At 45.9% G+C, this 21,995-nt stretch overlaps 1 protein-coding gene across 1 annotated transcript in view; it reads right to left on the bottom strand.

The window, feature by feature from the left end:
• Positions 1–21,099, bottom strand: part of ADORA2B (adenosine A2b receptor) — a 44,740-nt gene extending 23,641 nt beyond the window's left edge. Inside the window, exon 1 of the mRNA XM_072640048.1 lies at positions 20,391–21,099. Coding sequence (XP_072496149.1) covers positions 20,391–20,725 — 335 coding nt within the window. The 5' untranslated portion in view covers positions 20,726–21,099. The remainder of the gene's footprint in view (positions 1–20,390) is intronic.
• Positions 21,100–21,995: the final 896 nt, after the last annotated feature.

Genomic DNA, 21,995 nt, shown 5'->3' with positions numbered 1-21,995 from the left:
AGCTAAGCAAGAAAGTCCATCTGATAGTGCATGCAGTATTCCATTAAACCCCCATCTCTCTCCTGAAAGGAGGCAGGTCTATTTTATCATCAATCCCCTGCATTTGATGAGTGCTGATGCCACTGAATGTTGCTTTCACTTATGGGATCGTCATCATGCATTTTGTTATCTTGCCTCTGTGCATCAGTTCACACAAATCTTCTGAGGTTTCCCTGAATTCTTCCTATTTGGAATTTTTTATTTCATAAAAATATCCCTATGTGTTGGAGGATGGAAGTTTGTTCTTCCACGTTATTTCCAATTTTTGGTACCACAGAAATTGGAGCTGCAAATATTTTAATACATGTGGCCATTTTCTCGTGGTCTTTAACCTTCTTTGGCCTGGTAGTGGGATGCCTAGGCCAAAGGACATGAATATTTTTGTCACTTTTCTCACTTAATTGAAAATTCTCTTCCACAGCAATTGGACAATCCACAAATTCACCAGCAATATATTAGAATTCTTGTCTTCCCACAGGCTCTGGGACCTCTTTTCTCAGTCAGTGTTGGGGACAGGCTTCAATCTCTCTGTTTTTTCAACCATCTAGATCTAAAAATCTAGATTCTTATGAAATATTTGAAGCTACACCAACTGCGTAACGTACTTCCCCTAAATGAAGTTCTGTTTCCTTAACTGTCAAAGCAGGAGATCACTAAAGGTCACTTTCAATTTTGACCTTTTGGGAATTCATGAATGAAAACGTCCCCAATTATTTGAGGAAGAGGAAACCTCTAGAAGTCAGTCAATTAGCATTTAGTAAGGACCTACCGTGTGCCAGACACTGATCTTTGAAGTCATGGGGGTTTCTGCCCCATACTCCGTCAGGTTGTAGAGTGCTCCAAGATAAATCCCCCAAAGATGCAGCTTTAGAGACAATTCTATTTTCTCTTGGAAGTTTTCTTGGCTTCATAACCAAGGAGGCCAATGGGCACGTCTGCTTAGCTCCCTGTCTTCAGTGACTGGTGACATGCCAAGCACCATAGAATAATTACAAAATGCCAGTCAGCAGTGTAGAAATCCAGTCGTCTACACCCCCATCCTCCAGCTCGGGCAGCAGGAGCTCCCACAAAGACTGAAGGGTCCCCCACCTCATTAGCCTCAGAGTGTGCTTACTCACAGATCATTAGAGTCAAAAAGGACATTAAATAGACCATCTCACCCAACTCCCACATTTTACAGAGAAGGAAACTGAGACCCAGATGGTCCAGAGTTTTGAGTCCAAACAGGGGAAGTGACTCAGCCAAAGTCTTACTGTGGGAACTAAAAATCCAGATCCCATGATTTCTACTCTAGTGCCCTAAGTGGCACATTAGGTAGAGCAGCAGGCCTGGAGTCAGTAAGACCTGAGTTCTAATCTAGCCTCAGACTTTTACTAGCCTGGGCAAGTCACTTAACTTCTGTTTGCCTTAAGGTCCTGGAGAAGGAAATGGCAAAACACTGCAGTATCTTTGCCAAGAAAAGCCCATAGACACAGCATGGTCCACAGGGCAGGAAGAGTTGGATACATAGCATTCCCTGAGGGTGAGGATCCCATCTTATCTAAACTTTGTATCTCCTCCTAGGCCTCTCACAGCATTCTACATACAGAAGGCACTTAATATATGCTGGTTGTACTGTTTGTAGCACTTGGAGGTCCAAGTCAGGCCGGAATTCTTAACTAGGGGTCTATGAACTTTAACAACATTTGTATATTTTGAAAAACTCTATTTCAATACAATCAGTTTCTTTTATAATTCTTTGTTTTTTATTTTATGCATTTCAAAAGATTGTTGAAGGGGTCTACAACCCCCCAAAAGGTGAAGAACACTAATTTTAGGATTATACAGTTGGAAATGTTATTTTTATATCAAGTATTATTTTCATTTGTTTTGTTTTTTAATTTTTAAAAATATTTATTCATTTAGAACTTCAATACAAAAACACTCCCCAAAAGAGAACATTTCCATGTACACAGCACAACATAAAACGAAGATTCAATACAAAATCATGAATTTCCATTTCATACAGTTTACTTTCTTTGAAAACCTATGTAATAAACACTAGACACTTTCAAAGCTACCCTGCATTTCTGTTCTTCCTTATAAGTTTTCTTTTACTCTCTGCTGTGCACTTTTTATTTTTCCTCAGTATTATTTTTAAAATGAAGAATTTTGTTGCACTCCATATCACGCTGAATAATCTCTTCACTCTCCTTTAATTGGCCAAATCTGCTCAGGTCTGTGACCTTGAGGTTATGGTACCTGCTTGTCAATCCTACTTTCCCTATCTGTGAAATGGGGCATAGCGATGTTTTTGGGGAAATCAAGCTAACATCCTTTTTAGTCACATTTCTGGACCTAGGGAAACCAAAGAAGTATCTGGATTGGAGAGGTTTTTAGGGGTGTGGTTTCGGTCTCTCCAGTTCTCTCTGGTGTGTGGCAGGCCCTTCTGGAGAACATTTAACATTCAGCCCCTTCTCATCTCATTTTGACTCCAGGGTCCTGCTGTTCTCATGGGCTTTGTCTCTTTTCCAGCTCTGCCAGTTTGAGTCTGCCAAGCTACGCCCCCTCCCTCATTCTTGGACTTGGGCTTTTCTCAACTTCTAGTTATTTTTCCATGGACCTAAAGAATTTCACAGAGGCACACTATGCCTCTTATCAAGTAGATAATTCGATTTCTGCTTGGAGACCTCCCTCAATGAGGAGCTCACTATCTCCCATTCCACTTTGGTCCAGCTCTAAGTGCTTCAGGCAATATGTCCCACACTTATTTGTCTCTACTTCAAATGTGTAAACACATCTACTAAATGCTGGGCTCAGGACAGAGAGGAGGTTAAGGGATAGAGAACATGTCCAGAAGAAAAGAGGGCCTGAAGATGTTGGAACAAAATAGGGAAATGACTCAGTAATGAAGTGGTGGAAAGAACACCGGCCTAGGAGTCAGGAGAACTGACCCAACCTGACTGAGAGACCCTGGACAAATCACTTAAACTGTCAGGGCTCTGGGCCAAAGGTGTCAAACTCCGAAAACTGTTAGTTGCACATTGACTTAGAAAACCACAAATTAACACTATCTATGTTGCATTGCATTTTTACTTATTTTGTTAAACATTTTCCAATTGTTTTTTAAACTAGTTAGATAATGAGTGTGACACCTCTACTCAAGGCAACTCTTAAGACTACATGATGTAGAATGGGTGTCAACTTGTATCAGTGGAGGAAGTTTCCTCATCTGGGAATTCCTTGTACCAAAAAAATCACAAGGCCTAACTAGTCCTTCTCAATATCCTTACTTTAAATTCTATTTAAAAGTGTTAAAAAATACTTAAAGATCCCACACCGACTAATTTTAAGAAAGATTCCTCTGACCTGATTAGAGAATTTTTGTTTGGTTTGTTGTGTATTTGGGATTTCATCAGTGTGAGAAATTCCTGGTATGGAAGGGCCCTCCACTAATGCAGCTTAGCGACTTCTCTGTAAATTCCAGTCCTAGAAAATTGCTGGAGGCAGGTGGGAGGGTTTGAGGGGTAAAATGGCTTGACCAGGATCACATATCTAATATGTGTCTGAGGGAGGACTTTGAGGTCACCTTGCTTCTATTAGGCCAAGCTGCCTCTCAAGCTTGGGGTTCACATCCCCATGAGATGACAGTTTCTCCCCAAACAGGAACTGAAGGTAGAAGATCCTCTACTGAATATTGCTATGGCCAATAAACGGAGAAGCAGGGCATAGGAAAGATCCCCTGAGGGGAGCAACAGGGGTCACTACTAGAAGCCCCTCAATCAGGTTACTCAAACCCTCCCCTTCCCAGGCTCCCAATTCCTGCACAGCCCAAGGTCAAAGCTGTAGCTAAAAGGTTTCCATCCTTCTCTTTGAATTTGAAAACTAGTGGTGGGTTTGGCTGCCCAGGCAGCTCAGGCTGGGAGAGAACATTTCCCAGTCCTCAGGGCATCCCCCAGCTGACCATTACTGACTTAAGATGGATAGTCTGGCCTAGAAATGAGAGACAGACCACAGCTGGCAGGCATTTAGAAAAGAGAAGAGGTCCCCCCCACAATGTGGAGTGAGACCAGGTGCAATTTCTCTTTCTGGTGATAGTGACATCCTGAAAAGTGGAGCCAAAGATGGCTAAAGCATGCTAACAGTGGAAAAAGCAGGAAAGAGTCATGGCTGGAGAATCAGAAATCTCAGATTCAAATCCCATCTTTGCCACATACTGTCTATGTGAACTTGGGCAAATCATTTGATTTCTCTGTAAAATGAGAGGGTGGGCCTAGAGGATCACTGAGGTCCTGACAGCTCTAGACCTAGGAGCCTATAATTCTGTGAATACAACTGATGTATTACTCACCCCAGCAGGTAGCCTTTAGGGGCAGAAGCCAGACCACATCACCAGTGCAATAGGAGAGAAAATAAAAAACACCAGCCTGGGAACCCAGAGACTCAGGTTCTAATCCTGACTCTGCTACTAACTCACTTTGTGACCTTGGGTGGACAAATCACTTCCCTTCAGTTTCCTGCTTTGTAAAAAGGGGCAGGGGTGGGGGGGAAGATGTGACCCTGGGCAAGACACTGGACCTCTCACAGACTCCAGGCCACTGCTAAGATGATGATTCCAAGAGAGAGCACTGACCTGTGCAGGCAGAAGACAGTCCTTATGCCAATGAAATCAGGGTCCTTTTTTCTATACTTTTATAAGGAAAGAACCAAAGTAACATAGTAATAATGGTAGTGGTACTATATTACTACTAGCATGTATATATTACTCTACTACTACTACTGGTACTGCTACTATTGCTACTACTACTACTACTGCTACTACTACTACTACTACTACCACCACCATTACTACTGCGACTGCTGCTGCTGCTGCTACTGTTACCATTGCTATCCCTTGCACAACTGAGTCATGGATGGATGAGAATCTACAATGTTACAGGGAACTTCCCAACCAGTGAGATCTGAGGTCCACTTGAGTATACTTTGTATTGACTTATTTTATGGGTATATTTTTTATTATCTGAGTCTGACCCTCTATCTTCCCCCAGAGAACAGGCTCTGGCACTTAAATAACTCCCAAAGGATCGTTAACAATGAGGGTGCTGAGTGGTGCCCCAGAGGATATGGCCCTATAAAGGAGGGGAAAGGTTCTTTTCTGCTAGGACTCAGATTTATAGACACCAGGGCTGGAACAGACCTTAGAGCTCTCCCAGTTCAATCCTTTGATTTGACAGAGGAAACAGGACCTGAGAGAAGTGACTTGCCCAAGATCCCATAGCTAATGAGTGACAGAGTGGCTCTAGATCTTTCATATCGGGTCCAACGTTTAATCCATGGACTATTTACTCTTCCCAGTGAATTGTCCTGCCATTCAAGCAAAGGGGGACAAATGACATTGGCCATAGGGAGGACCTGGGCCTCCTCCCCCTCTTGGAAGGGAGGGGATTAGTTTGCTGAGTTCTTCTGGAGGCAGAGGGAGCCCCTTCCCTTGTTCTCAGGCCACTTTTCATCTAAGATCATAACTTGGGAAGGAGGTGAGAGAGAAAACAATGGAAATTTTTTAGCTTCAAAAGAAAATTCCCCTTCCTGGATAGTGGTCCTTGGATTAGACATGTAATCTTACCAGACATTTCGAAGCCATGGGAGGGCTTGGGGAAGGGGTTGGGGAGGAGGAAGGGGAGGTTGAGAGAAGGGGAAATGGTCAGATTTATTTTTCCCAAACTTTCCACTCCATCCCTTCCCCCACCCAAAAGGTCACTGGTAAAAGATCTGAACTCCCTTTGCTCATTTAAGAACATCAGGATAGATTCTGTTGAATGTGGTTTTCTGGTTCTAAAAAAATTGTCATGTTGGTGCAGGGAAATTTAAAAAGTTGAAATTGACAAGGGAAGTTGCTCTTCAAAGGTTTTCAGATCTTTTACAAAGCAAAGTGAAAGGTTTCCTCTAGAAGCCAGTTTACGAGCCTTGAAAGGGAACCCAAGAAACCATCTACATTGGAGAAAACCTAGAAATTATCGTTGTTCTCTAGTCTATGAATCCTCCTGACTGCTACAAAGGATCCAGAAAGTACACAAAAGAGTTGAGAAAATGGAGGAGGGGATGTAACCTTCCTAAATGGAACCTGTGAAACTCAACTAAAAGTGAGAAGACCTTGTTCTAAACCCGCATGCACCACTTACAGTGATGCCAGTGTGACCCTGAACAAGCCACTGAAAGGAGCATCGAGTCATCTCTACCCTACCTCTCAGGGTTATTGCTCATATTAAACGAGATATCCATTGCTGACAGCATTCTGTAACAGTAAGATATTTTTAACCTTTAATATTTCCTGAACCATCCCCAATGAGCAACTTCTACTTTGTCTGATCCTATATTTTATCATCTTCTGGAACTATGAAAACTAAAGATGTTAGATAAGCTTCTTTATCCTCTTAATAATAACTCCGACTGAGTCCACTACAAATTTGTTACATAATCTCAATTGGGCACTCACTGGAGCAAGGCAATCCTTTTATACCTCCTTAATTGACTCACTTGACAATTCTCCACAGAAGCTCTTCCAAATCTTTTCACCCCTACCTCAAACTTCTTTCTCTCCCACCTTCACAGCTGAGGACCCTGCCTCATATCTCACTGACAAAAACATGAGGCATTTGCTGAGAGCTCCCTCTTCTCATCTCCCACTCCAGATGCCATCTGCCACTAACTCTTCCTTCCCGTCTCACACAGAATTGGCCCTATTCCTTTGCCAAAGTTAACCCAGTTACAAAAACAAGTGATCCCATTCCATCTTGTCTTCATCAGCACATTGCCTCTTTCATCCCATCCCCACTTTCTCACTTATCTTCAATCTCTCCTGGTCTACTGGCTGCTTCTTTACTGCCTACAAATATATTCATATCTACTCCATGCACAAAAATGATCCTTCCATCTCAGATATCTATTGTCCCTTATCTCTCCCTGCCTTTTGTTGCTAAACTCCCCGAGGAACCTGTCTACAGTTGATGCCTCCTTTCCACCCTCTCTCTTCATTCTCTACAGTCTGGCTTCTGGTATGTCTTTCAACTGAAATTGTTCCAGTGATCTCCTAATTGTCGGATCTAATGGTCTTCCTCATCCTTGACCCCTCTGCAATCTGTCCATCACTTTTCTCAATACTCACTTCTCTCTAGGTTTTCATGCATCTACTCCATCCTGGTTCTCCTTCTACCTCAGTCTCCTTTGCTGGACCTTCATCCAGGTCAAGGCTGCTATGACCAGGGTTCTGTCCTGGTCTTCCTCTCTTCCCTTCTATACAAATCTTCCTTGTGATCTCATTTGTTCTCAGGGATTCAATTATATTCTCTACGAAGATGGTTCTACTTATCCAAACCTAACCTCTGTCCACATCTTTAGATGTATACTTCCAACTGTCTATAAGAAACCTCAAACAGGATGTCCCCTAGATACCTTAAACTCAACATGTCCCCAACTGAACTCACTATCTTTCTGCTCAAACCCTTGCCTCTTCCTGGGGAGGTTACCACCAACTGCCCAGTCACCCAGCCTCACAACCTCAATTCCTCATTCTCTCACTCCCCTATTGCCAATTGGTAAACAAGTCCTGCCATTTCTACCTTCAAAACATTCCTCATAGAAGCCCCCTTCTCTCCTCTGACACTTGTTACTATGCCAGTACAAAACCCTCATCAGCTCATGCCTGGATAATGACAATAGACTTTTATTGATTTCTCTCTCTGCCTCAACTCACTCTTCACTCCTGTCCGCCTTCCATGGGGTAGGCTCTCGGATTAATCTTTCTACAGCACATCATGTCACACATGCACCCCCACCTCAAATCGGTAAATGTCAGTGGCTCCCTATCACCCCCAGGACCAAATATAAAGCCCTCTGTTTGGCATTTAAAGCTCTCATAACATGGTCCCTTCTTACCTTCCCAATTTTCTTATGCCCTTACACCTTCCCTCCTCCCCTTCCCTCCAAACCTTTGGATCCAACAACAAGTCAGCCATTCAAACTCCTGACTCCAAGCCTTTTCTTTGGCTACCCCCCATGCCTGGAATGTCTCCCACCCCACAATAACTAACATCTGTAGAGCACTTGAAGGTTTACAAAGTGTTTTATATCTATTATCTCATTTGATCGTCACCTAACCCTATTATCCTCTACTATTATCCTCATTTTATAGACTTTGGTGTCAAAGGACCCAGGGTCAAATTCTGCTTTCATGTCTATTCACAGGTTTAAATCGCAGATTTAAGGCTAGACCTTCATCTTGTCCAGACTCCTCATTTTTCACATGCAGAAACTGAGGCCCAGGGAGGTTAAGAACTGGCCCAAGGTAAAACGGCTGCTGAGTATCCGAGGTAGGATTTGAACTCAAGTCTTGCTGACTCTGGGCCCAGGGCTCTGTGCGGCGTACCACCTAATTTCCTTTACAAGATACCTAACGTTGTTCTGTGATCTACACTATTGCAGAGCACTTTTCCAATAGAAGATTCTATTTTTTTGGGGGTGTGTGTGTGAGGCAATCAGGGTTAAGTGACTAGACCAGGGTCACACAGCTAGTAAGTGTCAAGCAACTGAGGCCAAATTTGAACTCAGATCCTCCTGACTCCAGGACCAGTGCTCCACCCACTGCTCCACCTAGCTTCCCCCGCAACAGAAAAATAAAAAAAACAGGACACATCCACAAGATCCAAAGTCAACAAGATACAGTCTCTCCCCACAATGAAAAACCAACAAAATCAATCAGTGACTCTGGCAGTGACTCTGCCTCCATTTCTTGTGAAAATGGCAGCATGTATTTTGCCCCATCACTTGAGAGAACTGAGAGTTATCAGGGTCTCCCCTGTGTCCTCAGAGTAAGGAATAACAGTTTGCTATTGTAGTAAATCTTATTGGGCAGGATTTAGAAACCAACTAGAAACCAACTGAAATTCCAGAAGAAAATCGTTAAGGGATCACAGAGGCCATTTGCTCCAACACCTGAAGAAGAACACCCAATATAATGGACTCAGTATACATCATCCAGCCATTGTTCAAGACCACCAGTGTGGGAGAATCACTGCTCTAGAACTGGGGGGAACCTTTGCAGACACTGAGTCCAACCCATTCTACAGATGAAGAAACTACAGCTAGAAAGGATAAGTGATTTGCCCAGAGTAAGTGTGAGTCAGGATTTGAACTCATGTCTTTCTGGGTGACTTTGCTTCAGCTGCCTTCTCAGACTGGAACTCCCCTTAGCACCTATGGCCTTGTTACCCTTCTCACAACCAAGCACATGCTATGTGACCTTGGGCAAGTCCTTATTCTGGGCCTCAGTTTCCTTATGTGTAAGACGAGGGGGTTACACTAGACTAGATAAAGATCTAGTCTAGCTCAAAATATGTAGTGCTATAGTGCCTTGCCTAAAGTCATACAGGCATGAAAGCAGGATTTGAACCCGACTCCAAAGTCTGTACACTACATGGCAAGGTCTTAATCTGAATCAATAAATAGACCTGAGGGACTCTTTGAACATCAATGAAATACATTGTGGCTTCTTCCAGCATAATTAATACCCCTTGGATGGCACAGGCATTAAGTGTCCACTGTGGGCAGGGCAGTGGGAGCCATCTTCATGGATTAGGAAGTCCTTTCACTAGACCTTGAATGATGGGCAAGATTTTGATCATGGCAGGGAACAGGTAAGCATTTCAGGAAGTATGAATCAGACAGCAGAGATATAGGACGTAGGATGGATGCCAGCAGAGGCATCCCATATTAGTGGGAACATCAGAAACTTACTATCCCATTGTTTATAATTAATTAGGTTATTAACATAGCAAAAATAAAGTAGTATTTCCATAAAAGATGACACAAAACCATTACTTTTATTATTATGGTTAATAACAGTAAGAGCCCACAATGGGTCAGACACTGTACTAAGTAATCCTTCTTTGTGAGAGATAAAGAAGGAAACAGACAGAGATGGAGAAGGGGAGAACTTCCTGGGAGTTCAGCCCGTCAATAAACAATACGCAGCTACAATGTGTCAATTAAGTGCTAGGGATACACAGAAAGGCAGGAGATAGTCCCTGCCCTGGAGCATCTCACTGTTCCTATAGTGATGAAATCAGAGGTCAGGGAATGAATGAATGAACAACTAAATGAATGAATGGATGGATGCTGGCATTTACAGAACATTTCAAGGCTCGCAACATGACTGACATACATTTTTACTGCATCTGATTCCAACTACAACACCATGGATGTAGTAGTCATCCCCAGGGCTGGTCACTTGGGGGAACTGGAATTAGGGTCTCTATTGACCCTGAGCCCAGAACTCCTTCCCCTAGGCCTGGTGGATGCTCCCTGTCTCCACCAAGGCCTGCATGGCAACACTTATAGTGAGCTTATTTGAACTGTATTCAAATTAATTTGAATATTTCCCCTTTTCCCCCCTGCCTGGAGACCAAGAGCTTTCTGTATTGGCTTAGGAGGTTCGGAGGCTAAGAATCATTCTGAAGAAACAACGATTAAGTTGGCGATCTGCCCAAGCTGGCACAGATTGAGAGATAGGAGGGGAGGCCCCTCAACATCCAGCTTCCTGTAGCCGCCTTTGAAGCAAACATCTAAAACATTTAAAAGTCACTTCAGCTCATGAGGTTCTGATTGTTGTGGGAGAAAATGGCCCTATTTATGTGTGGATCACTTTATGAGCCAATTGAGCAGTGCAGAATTGATTTCTGAGCTCTTGTATCATTAGAAAAGGTGTTTAAACAATACAAGATAACGTGTGGACTTCTATTTCCCCCAGATTCATTCCCTTCCCTCTGTCATCATCCCCAACAAAGTCTCATTTCAACCCTCTTTTCCTCATCTGCAGAATATTTTGGTAAGTTTCATATCAATTCCTTTGTCCAAAGACCCCATGAGAAACTTTTTATTACTGACAAAATGCTGCTGGGGTAGAGTTGAATGGTCCCTGGGCCAGCTTCCCCCTCTCTCCATCACCCTCTCATATCAATAGCTACCATGGATCTGAAGTTTAAGGATTAGGTCTCTAGAGAGGAAAGGGGTACAGTCCCACCCACTGAGACATACTGACTGTGTGTCCTTGGGCAAGTCGCCATCCCTCCCAGGGCTCTGCACAACAATCCTGAATCAGGAGTTCTTAACCTGAGGTCCAGGTCACAGCACTATATAACTAACTCCATCTTTATTTCAGTATAATCTGTTTCCTTTTTAGTCCTACGTATTTTATTTTATGCATTTGAAAACACTTTGAGAAGAACCCTTTATGGTTTGCAAAGTGAATTTCTTATAACAACCCTGCAAGATAATAGCATGGGTCAGTCAGTTCATCAACAAGCATTTATTAAGTGTTCACCATGTGCCAGGCACTGGTTATTCCCATTTTACAGTGGGAGAAACTGAGATTCAGAGATGCAAAGGGATTTGCCTATGATCACACTGCTGGTAAGGAAGCGGTGGAGGTGGCTTTTGAACTCAGACTTTCCTGAGTCCAAGTCGAGCATTCTGTGTAGTTGCTGGTCCTGGGAGAAGATACCCCAGAGGCTGACCAGGCCCACTCATGGGGTGGTACAGGGGATGTCTGAGTTCTTAGCCAAAAGAGGGCCAGGAAGCCCCAGGGCCCAGTGTGCTTAAGGCCATTTTAGAAAGGAAGAAGGAACAGTTAGCACCTGTCTACACCTTTAAAGCTGACAGAGTACTTTCCATGTTATTTCACTTATCCTCAGAAAAACTGTGTTGGGGTTTGGGATATTTTTTGGTGCTTTTACTATTCTCATTTTATAGAGGAAGAAACTGAGTCAGACAAAGATGAAGTGACTTACCCAGGGTCACACAGCTAGTCTGAAGCTAGATTCACATGCAAGACCACAGAATCAGCAGTCTGCCCAGCCCCCAGGAATTGGAGCCAACCCCTGGGCCCACCGTTTTCAAAGGCTGCTAACCCCCAGAATAACTTTTCCAAACTTAGTGGCTTGGCCACTCCAAAGAGGTCCCCCTGAACTGCACATCCCCCTAGAGAGCCTGTCCCGGCATTTGTCCACTCTTGCCAACTCCCCTGCATGGGACTTTGCATCCTTCCCGCGTTGTTCATCCCAGATCCCAGAGCGCCTGCATTCTCTCTTTGGAGACAAATGCATTTCCTGTCCACTGTGTTTATTTTTATGTCACAGCCAAAGAATGGCCGAGAACAGCAGCCACTGAACCTTTTTTGGCAGAACAATTAACAAATTTACAAATCTGGACACAATTCCTGCTTCTGGTCTTTTTTTCCTCTTTTCTCTTTCTTTTTTTAAACTAGAAATCAGTTCCTTCAGACAAAACCCTAAGCTTTGATTTCTATTCATAGGATCTGAAAGAATTTGTGGGACTCTGGGATGCGGCAACAAGACCCTGAACTTGGTGACAGAAGAGCTGGCTTGACATCCAAGCTATGTGACCTCTGTGATCTAGAGTCCCAGGGTAGTAGGATACTTGACCTCTCTAGGCCTCAATTTCCCCATCTGCAAAATGAGGAGCTTAGAGTAGATGGTCCATAAGGGCCATTTCAAGTCTAAATCTATAACCCCATAGCTTCTCTATGCCTCAGTATCTCAAGAATAATGATAACACTTTAAATCATTGTCTCAATCTTGAACTGGGTTAAAAAGCGCCTCATCCAACCCTCTCATTTTACAGAATGTGGAATCTTTCCCAAAGTCATAGAGATAGTAAATCAGCAGATTTGGATTGAAATCCCAAGACTCCTAATTCAGCAAATTCTTCGCAGCACACCATTCAATGAATATTTATTAAGCACTTTCTATGTGCCAGGTACCAAGATTATAAGGATCAAAACAAGCCAGTCCGGCCTTCAGGGAGCTAGCATTGTACAGGAAGGCTGTACATGGACATGCTAAATAAATATGGAGGATATGTAAGCAGGCTATTTCAACAGGAAGACAATGCTGATTAGAAGCGATCAGGATGAAGCCTGTGAGCTGCATCCTGAGGGAAGAGAGGGCTTTTCAAAAGGCAACTTTGAGGACCTACTGCTCAGGTCACAAGGCCCTCGGTAAAAAGATATGAAGGAGGGACAGGAACCATCCTGTAAAGGGAACATTAGCAGGCCAGTCTGACTGTAATGGAGGATACATGAAGGAGAATAAAAGAAGACAGGTGGGAGTCAATTGTGGAGGGCCCTATACACAAGGTGGAGGATTTTATATTTTACCCTTGAGGCAAGAGGGAGCCATGGATGCTTCTTGAGGAAGGGAGTGCCCCAGTCAGACCTATGCTAATTTAAGAAAGCTGCTCTGGCAGCTGTGTGGAGGATGGGTTAGAGATGGAAGAGGCTGGGAACTGGCAGTGGGACCATCCAAGCAGGGTTGATAGGATGGTACTTTTTGTAGATGGGAAAGCCCTCAATGTGTCATGGTGGACAGACAGTCATCCTTAGAGACAGGAAGAGCAGAGTCCCATCTCTGACACATACCATGTGACCTTAGATAAGTCACTTAACCTGCCCCCCAGTTCTCTAAGGCTCCACATTTCACAAGTGTTGGGGGTCTGAGCTGGTGGGAGAGGCCTCCATAGTGTCCTCCCCACTAATGAAATCAAAGTTCCTTCCACCACTCTCTCTGCAAAATGGCACTTAAAAATGTGAGCTCTCATTATTAAAGGAATGAATGAGTCTGTGACCTAGTCATATAATTTTTTTTTTAATTGGGATACAATTGGGGTTAAGTGACTTGCCCAGGGTCACACAGTTCATTAAATATCTGAGGACACATTTGAACTCAGATCCTTCTGACTTCAGGGCTGGTACTCTATCTATTGCACCACCTAGCTGCTCCCCCATTTTTTTTTTTTTTGGTTTTGTTTTGGAAGTCAGTCTGGGTTAAGTGACTTGCTCAGGGTCACACAGCTAGTATTTAGTCCTGAGCACCACAGGATGTATTTGAATTAAAACCAATGAATGACCTTGACAGGACTCTTAAGTCATATTCCTCACATGTTCCTCACAAAAAATGCAGAGCAACGTTCAGGATCCTAGTATTCAGACCCAAAAGGGAGCTCACACATTATCTCTGTCCAAGCCTCTCATTTTAGAGGCAGCCTAGAGCAGTAAATAAGAGTATTCACCTTGGAATTGGGGAGACCTGAGTTCAAATGAGACCCACAGACACTGTCCAGATGTGTGATCTTGGACAAGTCACATCATCTTTCTTGACTTCTGTTTCTCTCATCTGTAAAATAGGGAAATAAATAGCCTCTATCTCCTGGGTTGTTGTGAGGACCAGATGAGATTCTATTTGTAAAGTGCTTTGCAGATCTTAGAGTGTTTATTATGATTTTCATCATCATTATTATTACAAAAGAGGGAACTGAAGCTGAGAGAGGGGAAGTGATTTCCGAGAGGTCACACAGCCAGCTCAATTAAGTTTTAGGCTTACCTACATGTTAGGGAAAAAAAATTTCAAAATGATGGTGGGTCCAGGAAACTCCCCCTTTTCTTCTTCCTTCTAGGGCATCATTTCAAAGAGTCCTGAGGACCCAAAACATAAAGCTTAAACTTTTCTTTTAAGAGGTGGAGATGAAAGCCCGGGAACATTGCCCAGCGGGCAGGTCTGTCTCTCGCCATCCCTCTAGAAGCTGGTTGTCAGGGCAGCCTTGGTTCTGGGGGGACACTTGCAGGCCAGCAGCTCCCCTTGGCAGATGTCAAGTTCTGAGGCTCTCATGCTTCTGGGAGAGCCACAAAAGTCTCCAGATACGGCATCATCCCTGCCTCTGGATTTGGAGCCAGAGTACCAGAAGTAAGAAGCCCTGGGTTCAAGTTCAGTCTTGAACTTGTTCCCTGAATGACCTTGTCAAGACACTTGACTTCTCTAAGGCTCAGTTTCCTCATCTGCAAAAGGAGAGAGAACTTCTAAGGTCTTTCTATCTTTAGGACTCTGAGTCTATGATCTTACCCTTGTGGCTGGGCCTCAGTTTCCTCATCTATAAAGTCTAGGTGACAGCCCTAAATCAATCACTTTGACAGACATCCAAGGGTGAGGGATGGAGTAAGAGGAGAAAAGGCAGATGAGACAGGAACGATTCTAAATGAGTGAAGGGGGCCCCAGTTCTGGGAGCCTCGATCCCCTGGCTCCAGCCAGGAGCCATTGCCAGCATTCCCTGCCCAGAATAGGGAGGCCCAGTCCTTCTGCCCGCTGGCTCAGGCTGGTATGTGCAGGGCATGCTTACTGAGGAGGGGCCCATGGAGAACAAGGAGAACAAGAAGGCACACGCCCTTTGCAGAGGAATTGCATCCCTGGGGGGAAATACCAGTCTGGTAAGGTTTAGGGTGGCTCTCCATCTGGGCAGAGAGAGATGGCAGTTCTCAAGGGAAAGCTGCTATGTGGCCAGAATGGAGCCCAGGGTCAAGTCTCTGGGAATGGGGTTAGATGGCATGAGGAGGAGGGAGAGAGGAAAGAGGGGGGCAGAGAAGAGACTCCAGAGAAGAGTTAAGTGGGATGGGAGTGGGAGATGAAAAGACCCAGGGAGGGAGAAGGAAGCAGAAGAATGAGTTTAGAAGGGAGAGGGGAACTGACTGGGAGCATTTATTAAGGTGGGGGGGAGAGAGGAGATGGGCAGGTATTATGCTGACTCTGGAGCCAGAGGAACTGAGTTCAAATCCCATGTCTGTATCGTCTTCCTACCTGCATGGTCTTAGAAAGCCACTTAACTACTGTGGGCCTCAGTTTCCTCTTCTGTAAAAGTAGGGCATTGGGCTAGATGACCTCTAAGGTCCCTCCCACCCAATTCTAATCTATGAGCCTAAGGACCTGCTGCATATAATGCCTTGTGTAGGGTCCGGGAATCCAAAGACAAAAATGAAAAATGGCCCTTGTCTTCAAGGAGCTGCTGAGTATATTATTATATATAGACAATAATAATAAATGACAAATTAGCATTTATGTAGGGTTTTAAATTTTACAAAGTGCTTTATATGTTATCTCACTTGATCATTGCAACAACTCTGTGAGGGGCCACTCTTATTCCCATTTTACAGATGAGGGAGGTTAAGTACCTCATCCAGGGCCATGAAACTAGGGAGTAACTGAAGCCAGATTCTAACTCAGGCCTTCTTGACTCCAAGGTCAGTTCCCTATTCATCATACCTCCTGGCTGCCTCATGTAAACAAGCTGATTTAGGGAGAAAAGAACAACGGAAGGGAGAGGAGGAATGGGAGAAAGAAGGAAGGAAAAGCTTCCCATGTAAGAGGTGGCACATGAGTTGGATCTAGAAGGAAACTCTGCCTTCTACAATGGGAAGAAAGCTTTCCGAGTCCAGGCACGGGAGATGGAATTCCTATTTCTGGAAATAGCTCAGAGGCCAGTCTGGTTGGAATATGGTGTCCGTAAAAGAAAGTCTGCAAAGGTAGACTGAGACTCAAAGCCTCTTCCCATCAAAAACCAAGAGCAACAGCAGAGGACCCCAGGACCATAGATCTAGAACTAGACGTAGCCACTGAGGCCCTCTAGCTCAGTCCCCTCATTTTACAGACCAGGAAACTGAGGCCCAAGGATGTTAAGTGATTTGCCCAAAGTCACGTAGGTGGTGAAGCAGGTAGGTCCTCTGATTCCACTCCCACTCCCAAAGCTTAGGACAAAGTCCTGGGAGACGCCTATCATCCATTCTCAGGGTGTCAGTAATGGCTCCAGGGGAAAGTTCAGAATGTACCACCATATTCCAAACTCCACTGGGAAGACTAGAGTTTTGATAGGAAGCCCCAGAAGCTCACTCCTCCCATCACAACCTATTCCCCTGTCTGCTGGGTCCCCTCCTAGATGCCACACTGAGCTTCCTTCTAGGTCCCCCAACAATACTATGGGATGACTTCATCCCCTGACCTTCCTTCTTTCCAAGCTATCAGGGTTGCTCCAAGTAAAACTATCCCCTGCTCTGTTCCCACTTGGGAAAACCCAGAAAGGACCTGGCACCAAAGGAGGAAAAAATAGAAAAAAATTCCAACCACCAGAGGTTTCCCTTCCATTTTTGCTTCAAAAGGTTAAATCCTCTCATGGTAATTCCCAAGCTAACCCAGAAAATACCTGGTTTCACATCCACTAAGTCTGCCCATCTCGTGTGATAAAAAGAAACAAATCTCCCCCTTTTATTTCTTTTTGTCCACTCCTCATTCAAAGGCACAAAGGAGGGCTAGCAACTCAGGAGTTTTCAGGGTACTAAGCCAGGCAGCATGACAGATGGATACAGCATTGCTGGCCTTGGAGGCAAGTAGACGGAGTTCAAATCTAGCCTCAGACCTCAGACTAGCTACCTTTGTGATCCTGGGCAAGACAGGGAGAAAAAAAAATGGCGCAAATCAAATACCGCCCCCCCCCCCCAATAGTTTCCACAGTCTAGAACATGGACCTCTTTCACAGTCATGGCAGGTTGTTCTGTGTAAATAAACCAGTTAATCCCTGGGTCTTGTCTGTCTCTGTTTTCACACACACATGCAGAGGACCGCCATTTGGATAGAGGGAGAGACAAAATGATGCCACATCATTTCGATATTTGGACAAGGATTGTCTTGTATGTCCCTCTCCAGAACCAAGGAGGAACTATTTTTTACCTCTCTCCCCTCTATATAAGAAAAAGGATGTTTCTAGCACTTTTAAGTCATCTGTAAACATATTAGAAATAATTGTCCAGAGTCTGAATGAGTACTCATTGAGTGTCTCCAAAAGGTTACCTTTTTTAGGTCCCGGTTGGACTAGGAATTGTTTCATTCCTTGTATTTATATCCCTAGTGCCTAGCACAGAGTCAACTCTTTAAATAGATGTTAGACTGATTAATTGACTACATGGCCACCAAGAGTCCTTCCAACTCTGAGATTCTGTGTCTTGTGTAACCCTGAGAATCTACAATTGGCAATTCAATCCCAGCAATCCAGTGTCCTTCCACTGCTCTAACAAGAAGACACACTAGGAAAGGCAGGATGAAAAAGCCTGTTTTCTTCTCCACAGAATCCAAAACCAGCTCAACCAGCAGCTACATAAGCAATGAGGCAGCAATAAATGCAGTCTAATGAGAGCTAGAGCTGGATCAGAGGACCTGGGTTCAAATCCTAGATCTGCCACTTCATTAGCTGCATGACATTGCCATGGACAAGTCATTTCATTTGCCTTGGTCTCCCTTTTCTTACTGGTAAAATGAAAGATTTGGACTCTCAAGTCCCTTCTCTGGAGCTACGTTTCTATATCCTTGGCTCTCAGCTTCTTCTTTGTTTAAGAGGAAAAAAAAAAAGACAACTTCTGAGGTCTCTTCCAACTTTTAATCTCTAATCCTAAATGGGAGAGGGGGAGAGGAAGGGGGAAATGGAAAGCACAGCTCAGATGCCTGACCTGAATCAAATCCCTTCCCAGGGGTGAGGACATTAACCTAATCCTTGAGATTCTTGGGTTTCATTTAAGGAACTTCCCAGTTTTCAGCCTGAATATGTATATGATTCCTTGAGCCAAAAGATAAATAAAATTACAACATTCTGCGCGACCCACCCGCATGAGTATACTTTTCTGAGAAATCAGAGCAGGCCACCAGCCTTGGCCATACCTTCTCTTTGGCATAACAAAAGACAAACACCCAAGACCACAGTGAGCTGGGGTTGGGCAGGAGGGATAAGTCCGGATAAGGGGAAAGTGACCAGAGCTCTCCTGAACCCTCCCCTAATCATTCCCCTACAAGGCTGGCCAGAGCTACTGGGGCTGCTTCTGCCTCCTCCTCCTCCTCCTCCTAGGCAGCCTCAGCTTATCTCCTCAGCCCACAACATGATTCATCAGTAGCCACCCTGGTGGCCTTTGGTGGTCAAAGTCTCCCCACTACAGGGCATCCTTACTCCACCCTAGTGGAGACTCATCCCTAGTGGCCATATCAGGGCACCCTCACTGCCTGGCATGGTGGTCACCCAGGGCCAAAGGACAGTCTCAGAACTGAGGAGCCTGGCCAGGTGGGGACCAGGTATCTGATGGCAAAGAAAAGCAAGCACCTGCAAAGTGATGCCCGTTGTCCCTCTCCCCACACAGAGCTGCTTCGCTTTAGAGTGTGCAGGGACATCTGAGCAACCCTCTCATTTTACAGATGAGGAAACTGAGGCCAGAGAGATTAAGTGATTTTGCCTAAATAGTTATCAGCAGAGGCAAAGCCTGGACCTAGATCTGGTGGCAACAAATAATTGATATTGAGTTACTGTGAAAAAAAGTACAGGTCCTGGGTTTAAATCCAGCTTCTAATGGTTCCCACCTGTGTGACTTCAGACAAGTCATTTTACAACCTGGGCCTTTCCAAACTACATGATTAGAGAGATGGATGATGGTGCTTCTAGTCCAAGATTTCTGATGCTATGAGCCAAATACCACAAAATCTCACAATTTTGCCTCAGTTTCCTGCTCTGCAAATAACCCCTACCTCAGGGGGTAGTTGTGAGGCTCAAATGAGATAATACATGGAAAGCACTTTGCAAATCTGAAGTAGTGGTGGTAGTAGTAGTGGTAGTGGTGGTAGTGGTAGTAGTGGTAGTAGCAGTAGTAGTAGTAGAGGAAAGTGTTCTATGAAAGGGGTGTCACCAGGTCAGCCAACCAGCATTTATTAAGCTCCTACTCTGCTTCTGGCACTGCGATCCTACATTAGAGGCCAATCGCAGGGCATTCACCACAGCTGAGAATCATAAAAACTCAGGGGGCCTCAGAGGCAGCTGGCTTGGTGCTGCCTTAGCAGGAATTTTTCTACCAACGACTTTTTGTGTGTGTGTGTGTGCCTTTCTTGCCTAGATTTTTTTTTTTTTAGATCTCTTTGGTAGGCTGGGAAAGCCTATGGACCCCTTCTCAGAATCCTATTTTTAAAAATATAAAATAAAGTGCAGAGCATTTTAAAGAAAGCCCAAAATTACCAAGAACAAAAATTCACGGATCCCTAAGGGTTCACAGACTCCTAATTTATAAGAACTCCTGACGTAGTCTTTTTCCTACTTTAGAGTCATGGAACCCTTTGGCAGGTTGGTGATGGAATCCACTCTCAAAATCATGGTTTTAAATGCACAAAATAAAAGACACAGAATTGCAACTGAAACAAAAGGTGTAATGTTTCTCCTATCCAAGTTCTTGGACCCCCTAAGATTTGTCCAAGGACTTCAACTTAAGGACCCCTGCTCTACATCATCCTTGACAAATCAAAAGCACAGTTCAGAAGCGGCTGCTGCTTGGGGATGGGGGGCAGGAAAGCAGGACTCCTCTACTATTCCCTCTTCAAAGTTTCTCCCAAAAGGATGGAATCACCCCTCGGCCATTGCCCCAGAGGGGTGGGGGATGTCCAGCCCCAGTCGAGCTGCCTCACCTGAGCGGGATCTTGATGGCCAGGTACCTGTCGATGGCCACGGCCAGCATGCTGAAGATGGAGCTCTGGGTCAGCACCAGGACGAAGCAGGCGAGGAAGAGGCAGCTGTGGAAGTCGGTGCAGAAGCCCACGCTGATGGTGATGGCGAAGGGGATGGCCAGCAGCCCCACGGCGATGTCGGCCACGGCCAGAGACACCAGGAAGTAGTTGGTGGCCGTCTTCAGGGTGCTGTTGGTGGCCACGGCGCAGCACACCAGCACGTTGCCCGCTATGGACAGCCCGGCGATGACCAACTCCAGCACGATGTAGAGCGTGTCCTCCCGGTCCAGCGGCATGGCATGGCCCGGGGTGGGGGGCTCCCCGACCCCTGGGGGAGGCAGGGAGGAATGGCGGGGGGCGGGCGGGCGCCCCCAGCCCGGCCGGGCGGTCAGCGGCCCTCGATGGCTGGCGGGGAGGCGGACGGAGGGCTCCCGGGCGCTCGCTGCCGACTCGTGGGAAAGTCGAGGGAGAGGCTGCTCCTGCCTGGTCAGCGCCCCCGGGGCCGGCGTCCCTGGGTCCAGGTCATGGCCCCAGATGCCCCGTCCGCTCCGCGCGCTCTCCGCTCTTCACGGTGGAGGGGTCGGGGTCCGCCCTTTGGGCCGGAGCCGGAGCCTTCCTTCCCTCCCTCCTGCTCGGGTACGGCCTCCCAACTAACTCCCTGCTCAGTTCTGGCTCCGCGGATGCAGGCACATGGACCCAGCGGGCGGGACGCGAGCCGAGGAGGCAGAGCCCGAGACTTCCGATTGGACAACCAGCCCGTCCCTCGCGTCAATTCCCCTCCGGAGCTCCGCCTCCTTACCGTAACCCCCCGAGGACTGGCGAAATCATAAAGTGCCCCCGACCTCTCTGAAGTCGCGGCTGGGCGCCAGAACTCCAAGCCTCAATCAATCCTCCAGGAACTCCCCAAGACACGCACAGAAAACCCCGAACCTGAGCAGGGTCCCCTCCCCCGAAGAAGCCGCCGCCACCGCCGAGTTTCCTGGTGTCATCGGGCGAAGCAATGGGCGTGCCCGAGAGGACGCTTCGCTCGCTGGGCGCTTGGAGCTCACTTCTCGACGGAGCCGGGTGGGCAGAGGCACCGGACTTCGGCCGGGCGGCCCCTGGACGGCCTGCTCCCTGCCCACCCCCAGCCTTCTCCTGCCCGGCGGTGGAAGCCAGTTACCCCAGGAGGCCAATTCTGCCTTTTCTGGAGCCGCTCCAGGAGGACAAGTCTTAGGGGTCTTCAGGAGGAGCATCTCCCACCCTGGAGCTCAGGAGAAGACCGGGCTCTAATCCCCACCCGGCAGCCCCTAAAGTTACAGATTTAGAGCTGGCTAGGGAGCTTCCAGGTCAGCGAGTCCAACCCCCTGGTTTTATAAACTGAGACACGGAGAGGGGAAACCGATTTCCCAAAGTCACACAACTAATGGTTGGAATTCGAACCCTAACTCCCGGACTCAGAGTCTTGGGAGGAGACTCTTGGGTGGTAGCTCCCCCATCCATCATCTTGCCCTGGCCTGCCCTATTCTGCTTCTGATAGTGGTCACATTAGAGCAGCAGGAGGGATGGTTTGAGAAGGAATTATGA

Source organism: Notamacropus eugenii, chromosome 2 (genome assembly GCF_028372415.1).
Source record: "Notamacropus eugenii isolate mMacEug1 chromosome 2, mMacEug1.pri_v2, whole genome shotgun sequence".
NCBI lineage: Eukaryota > Metazoa > Chordata > Mammalia > Diprotodontia > Macropodidae > Notamacropus > Notamacropus eugenii.
The sequence above is the reverse complement of the archived record's forward strand: the minus strand, read 5'-3'. Positions and strand labels throughout refer to the sequence as shown.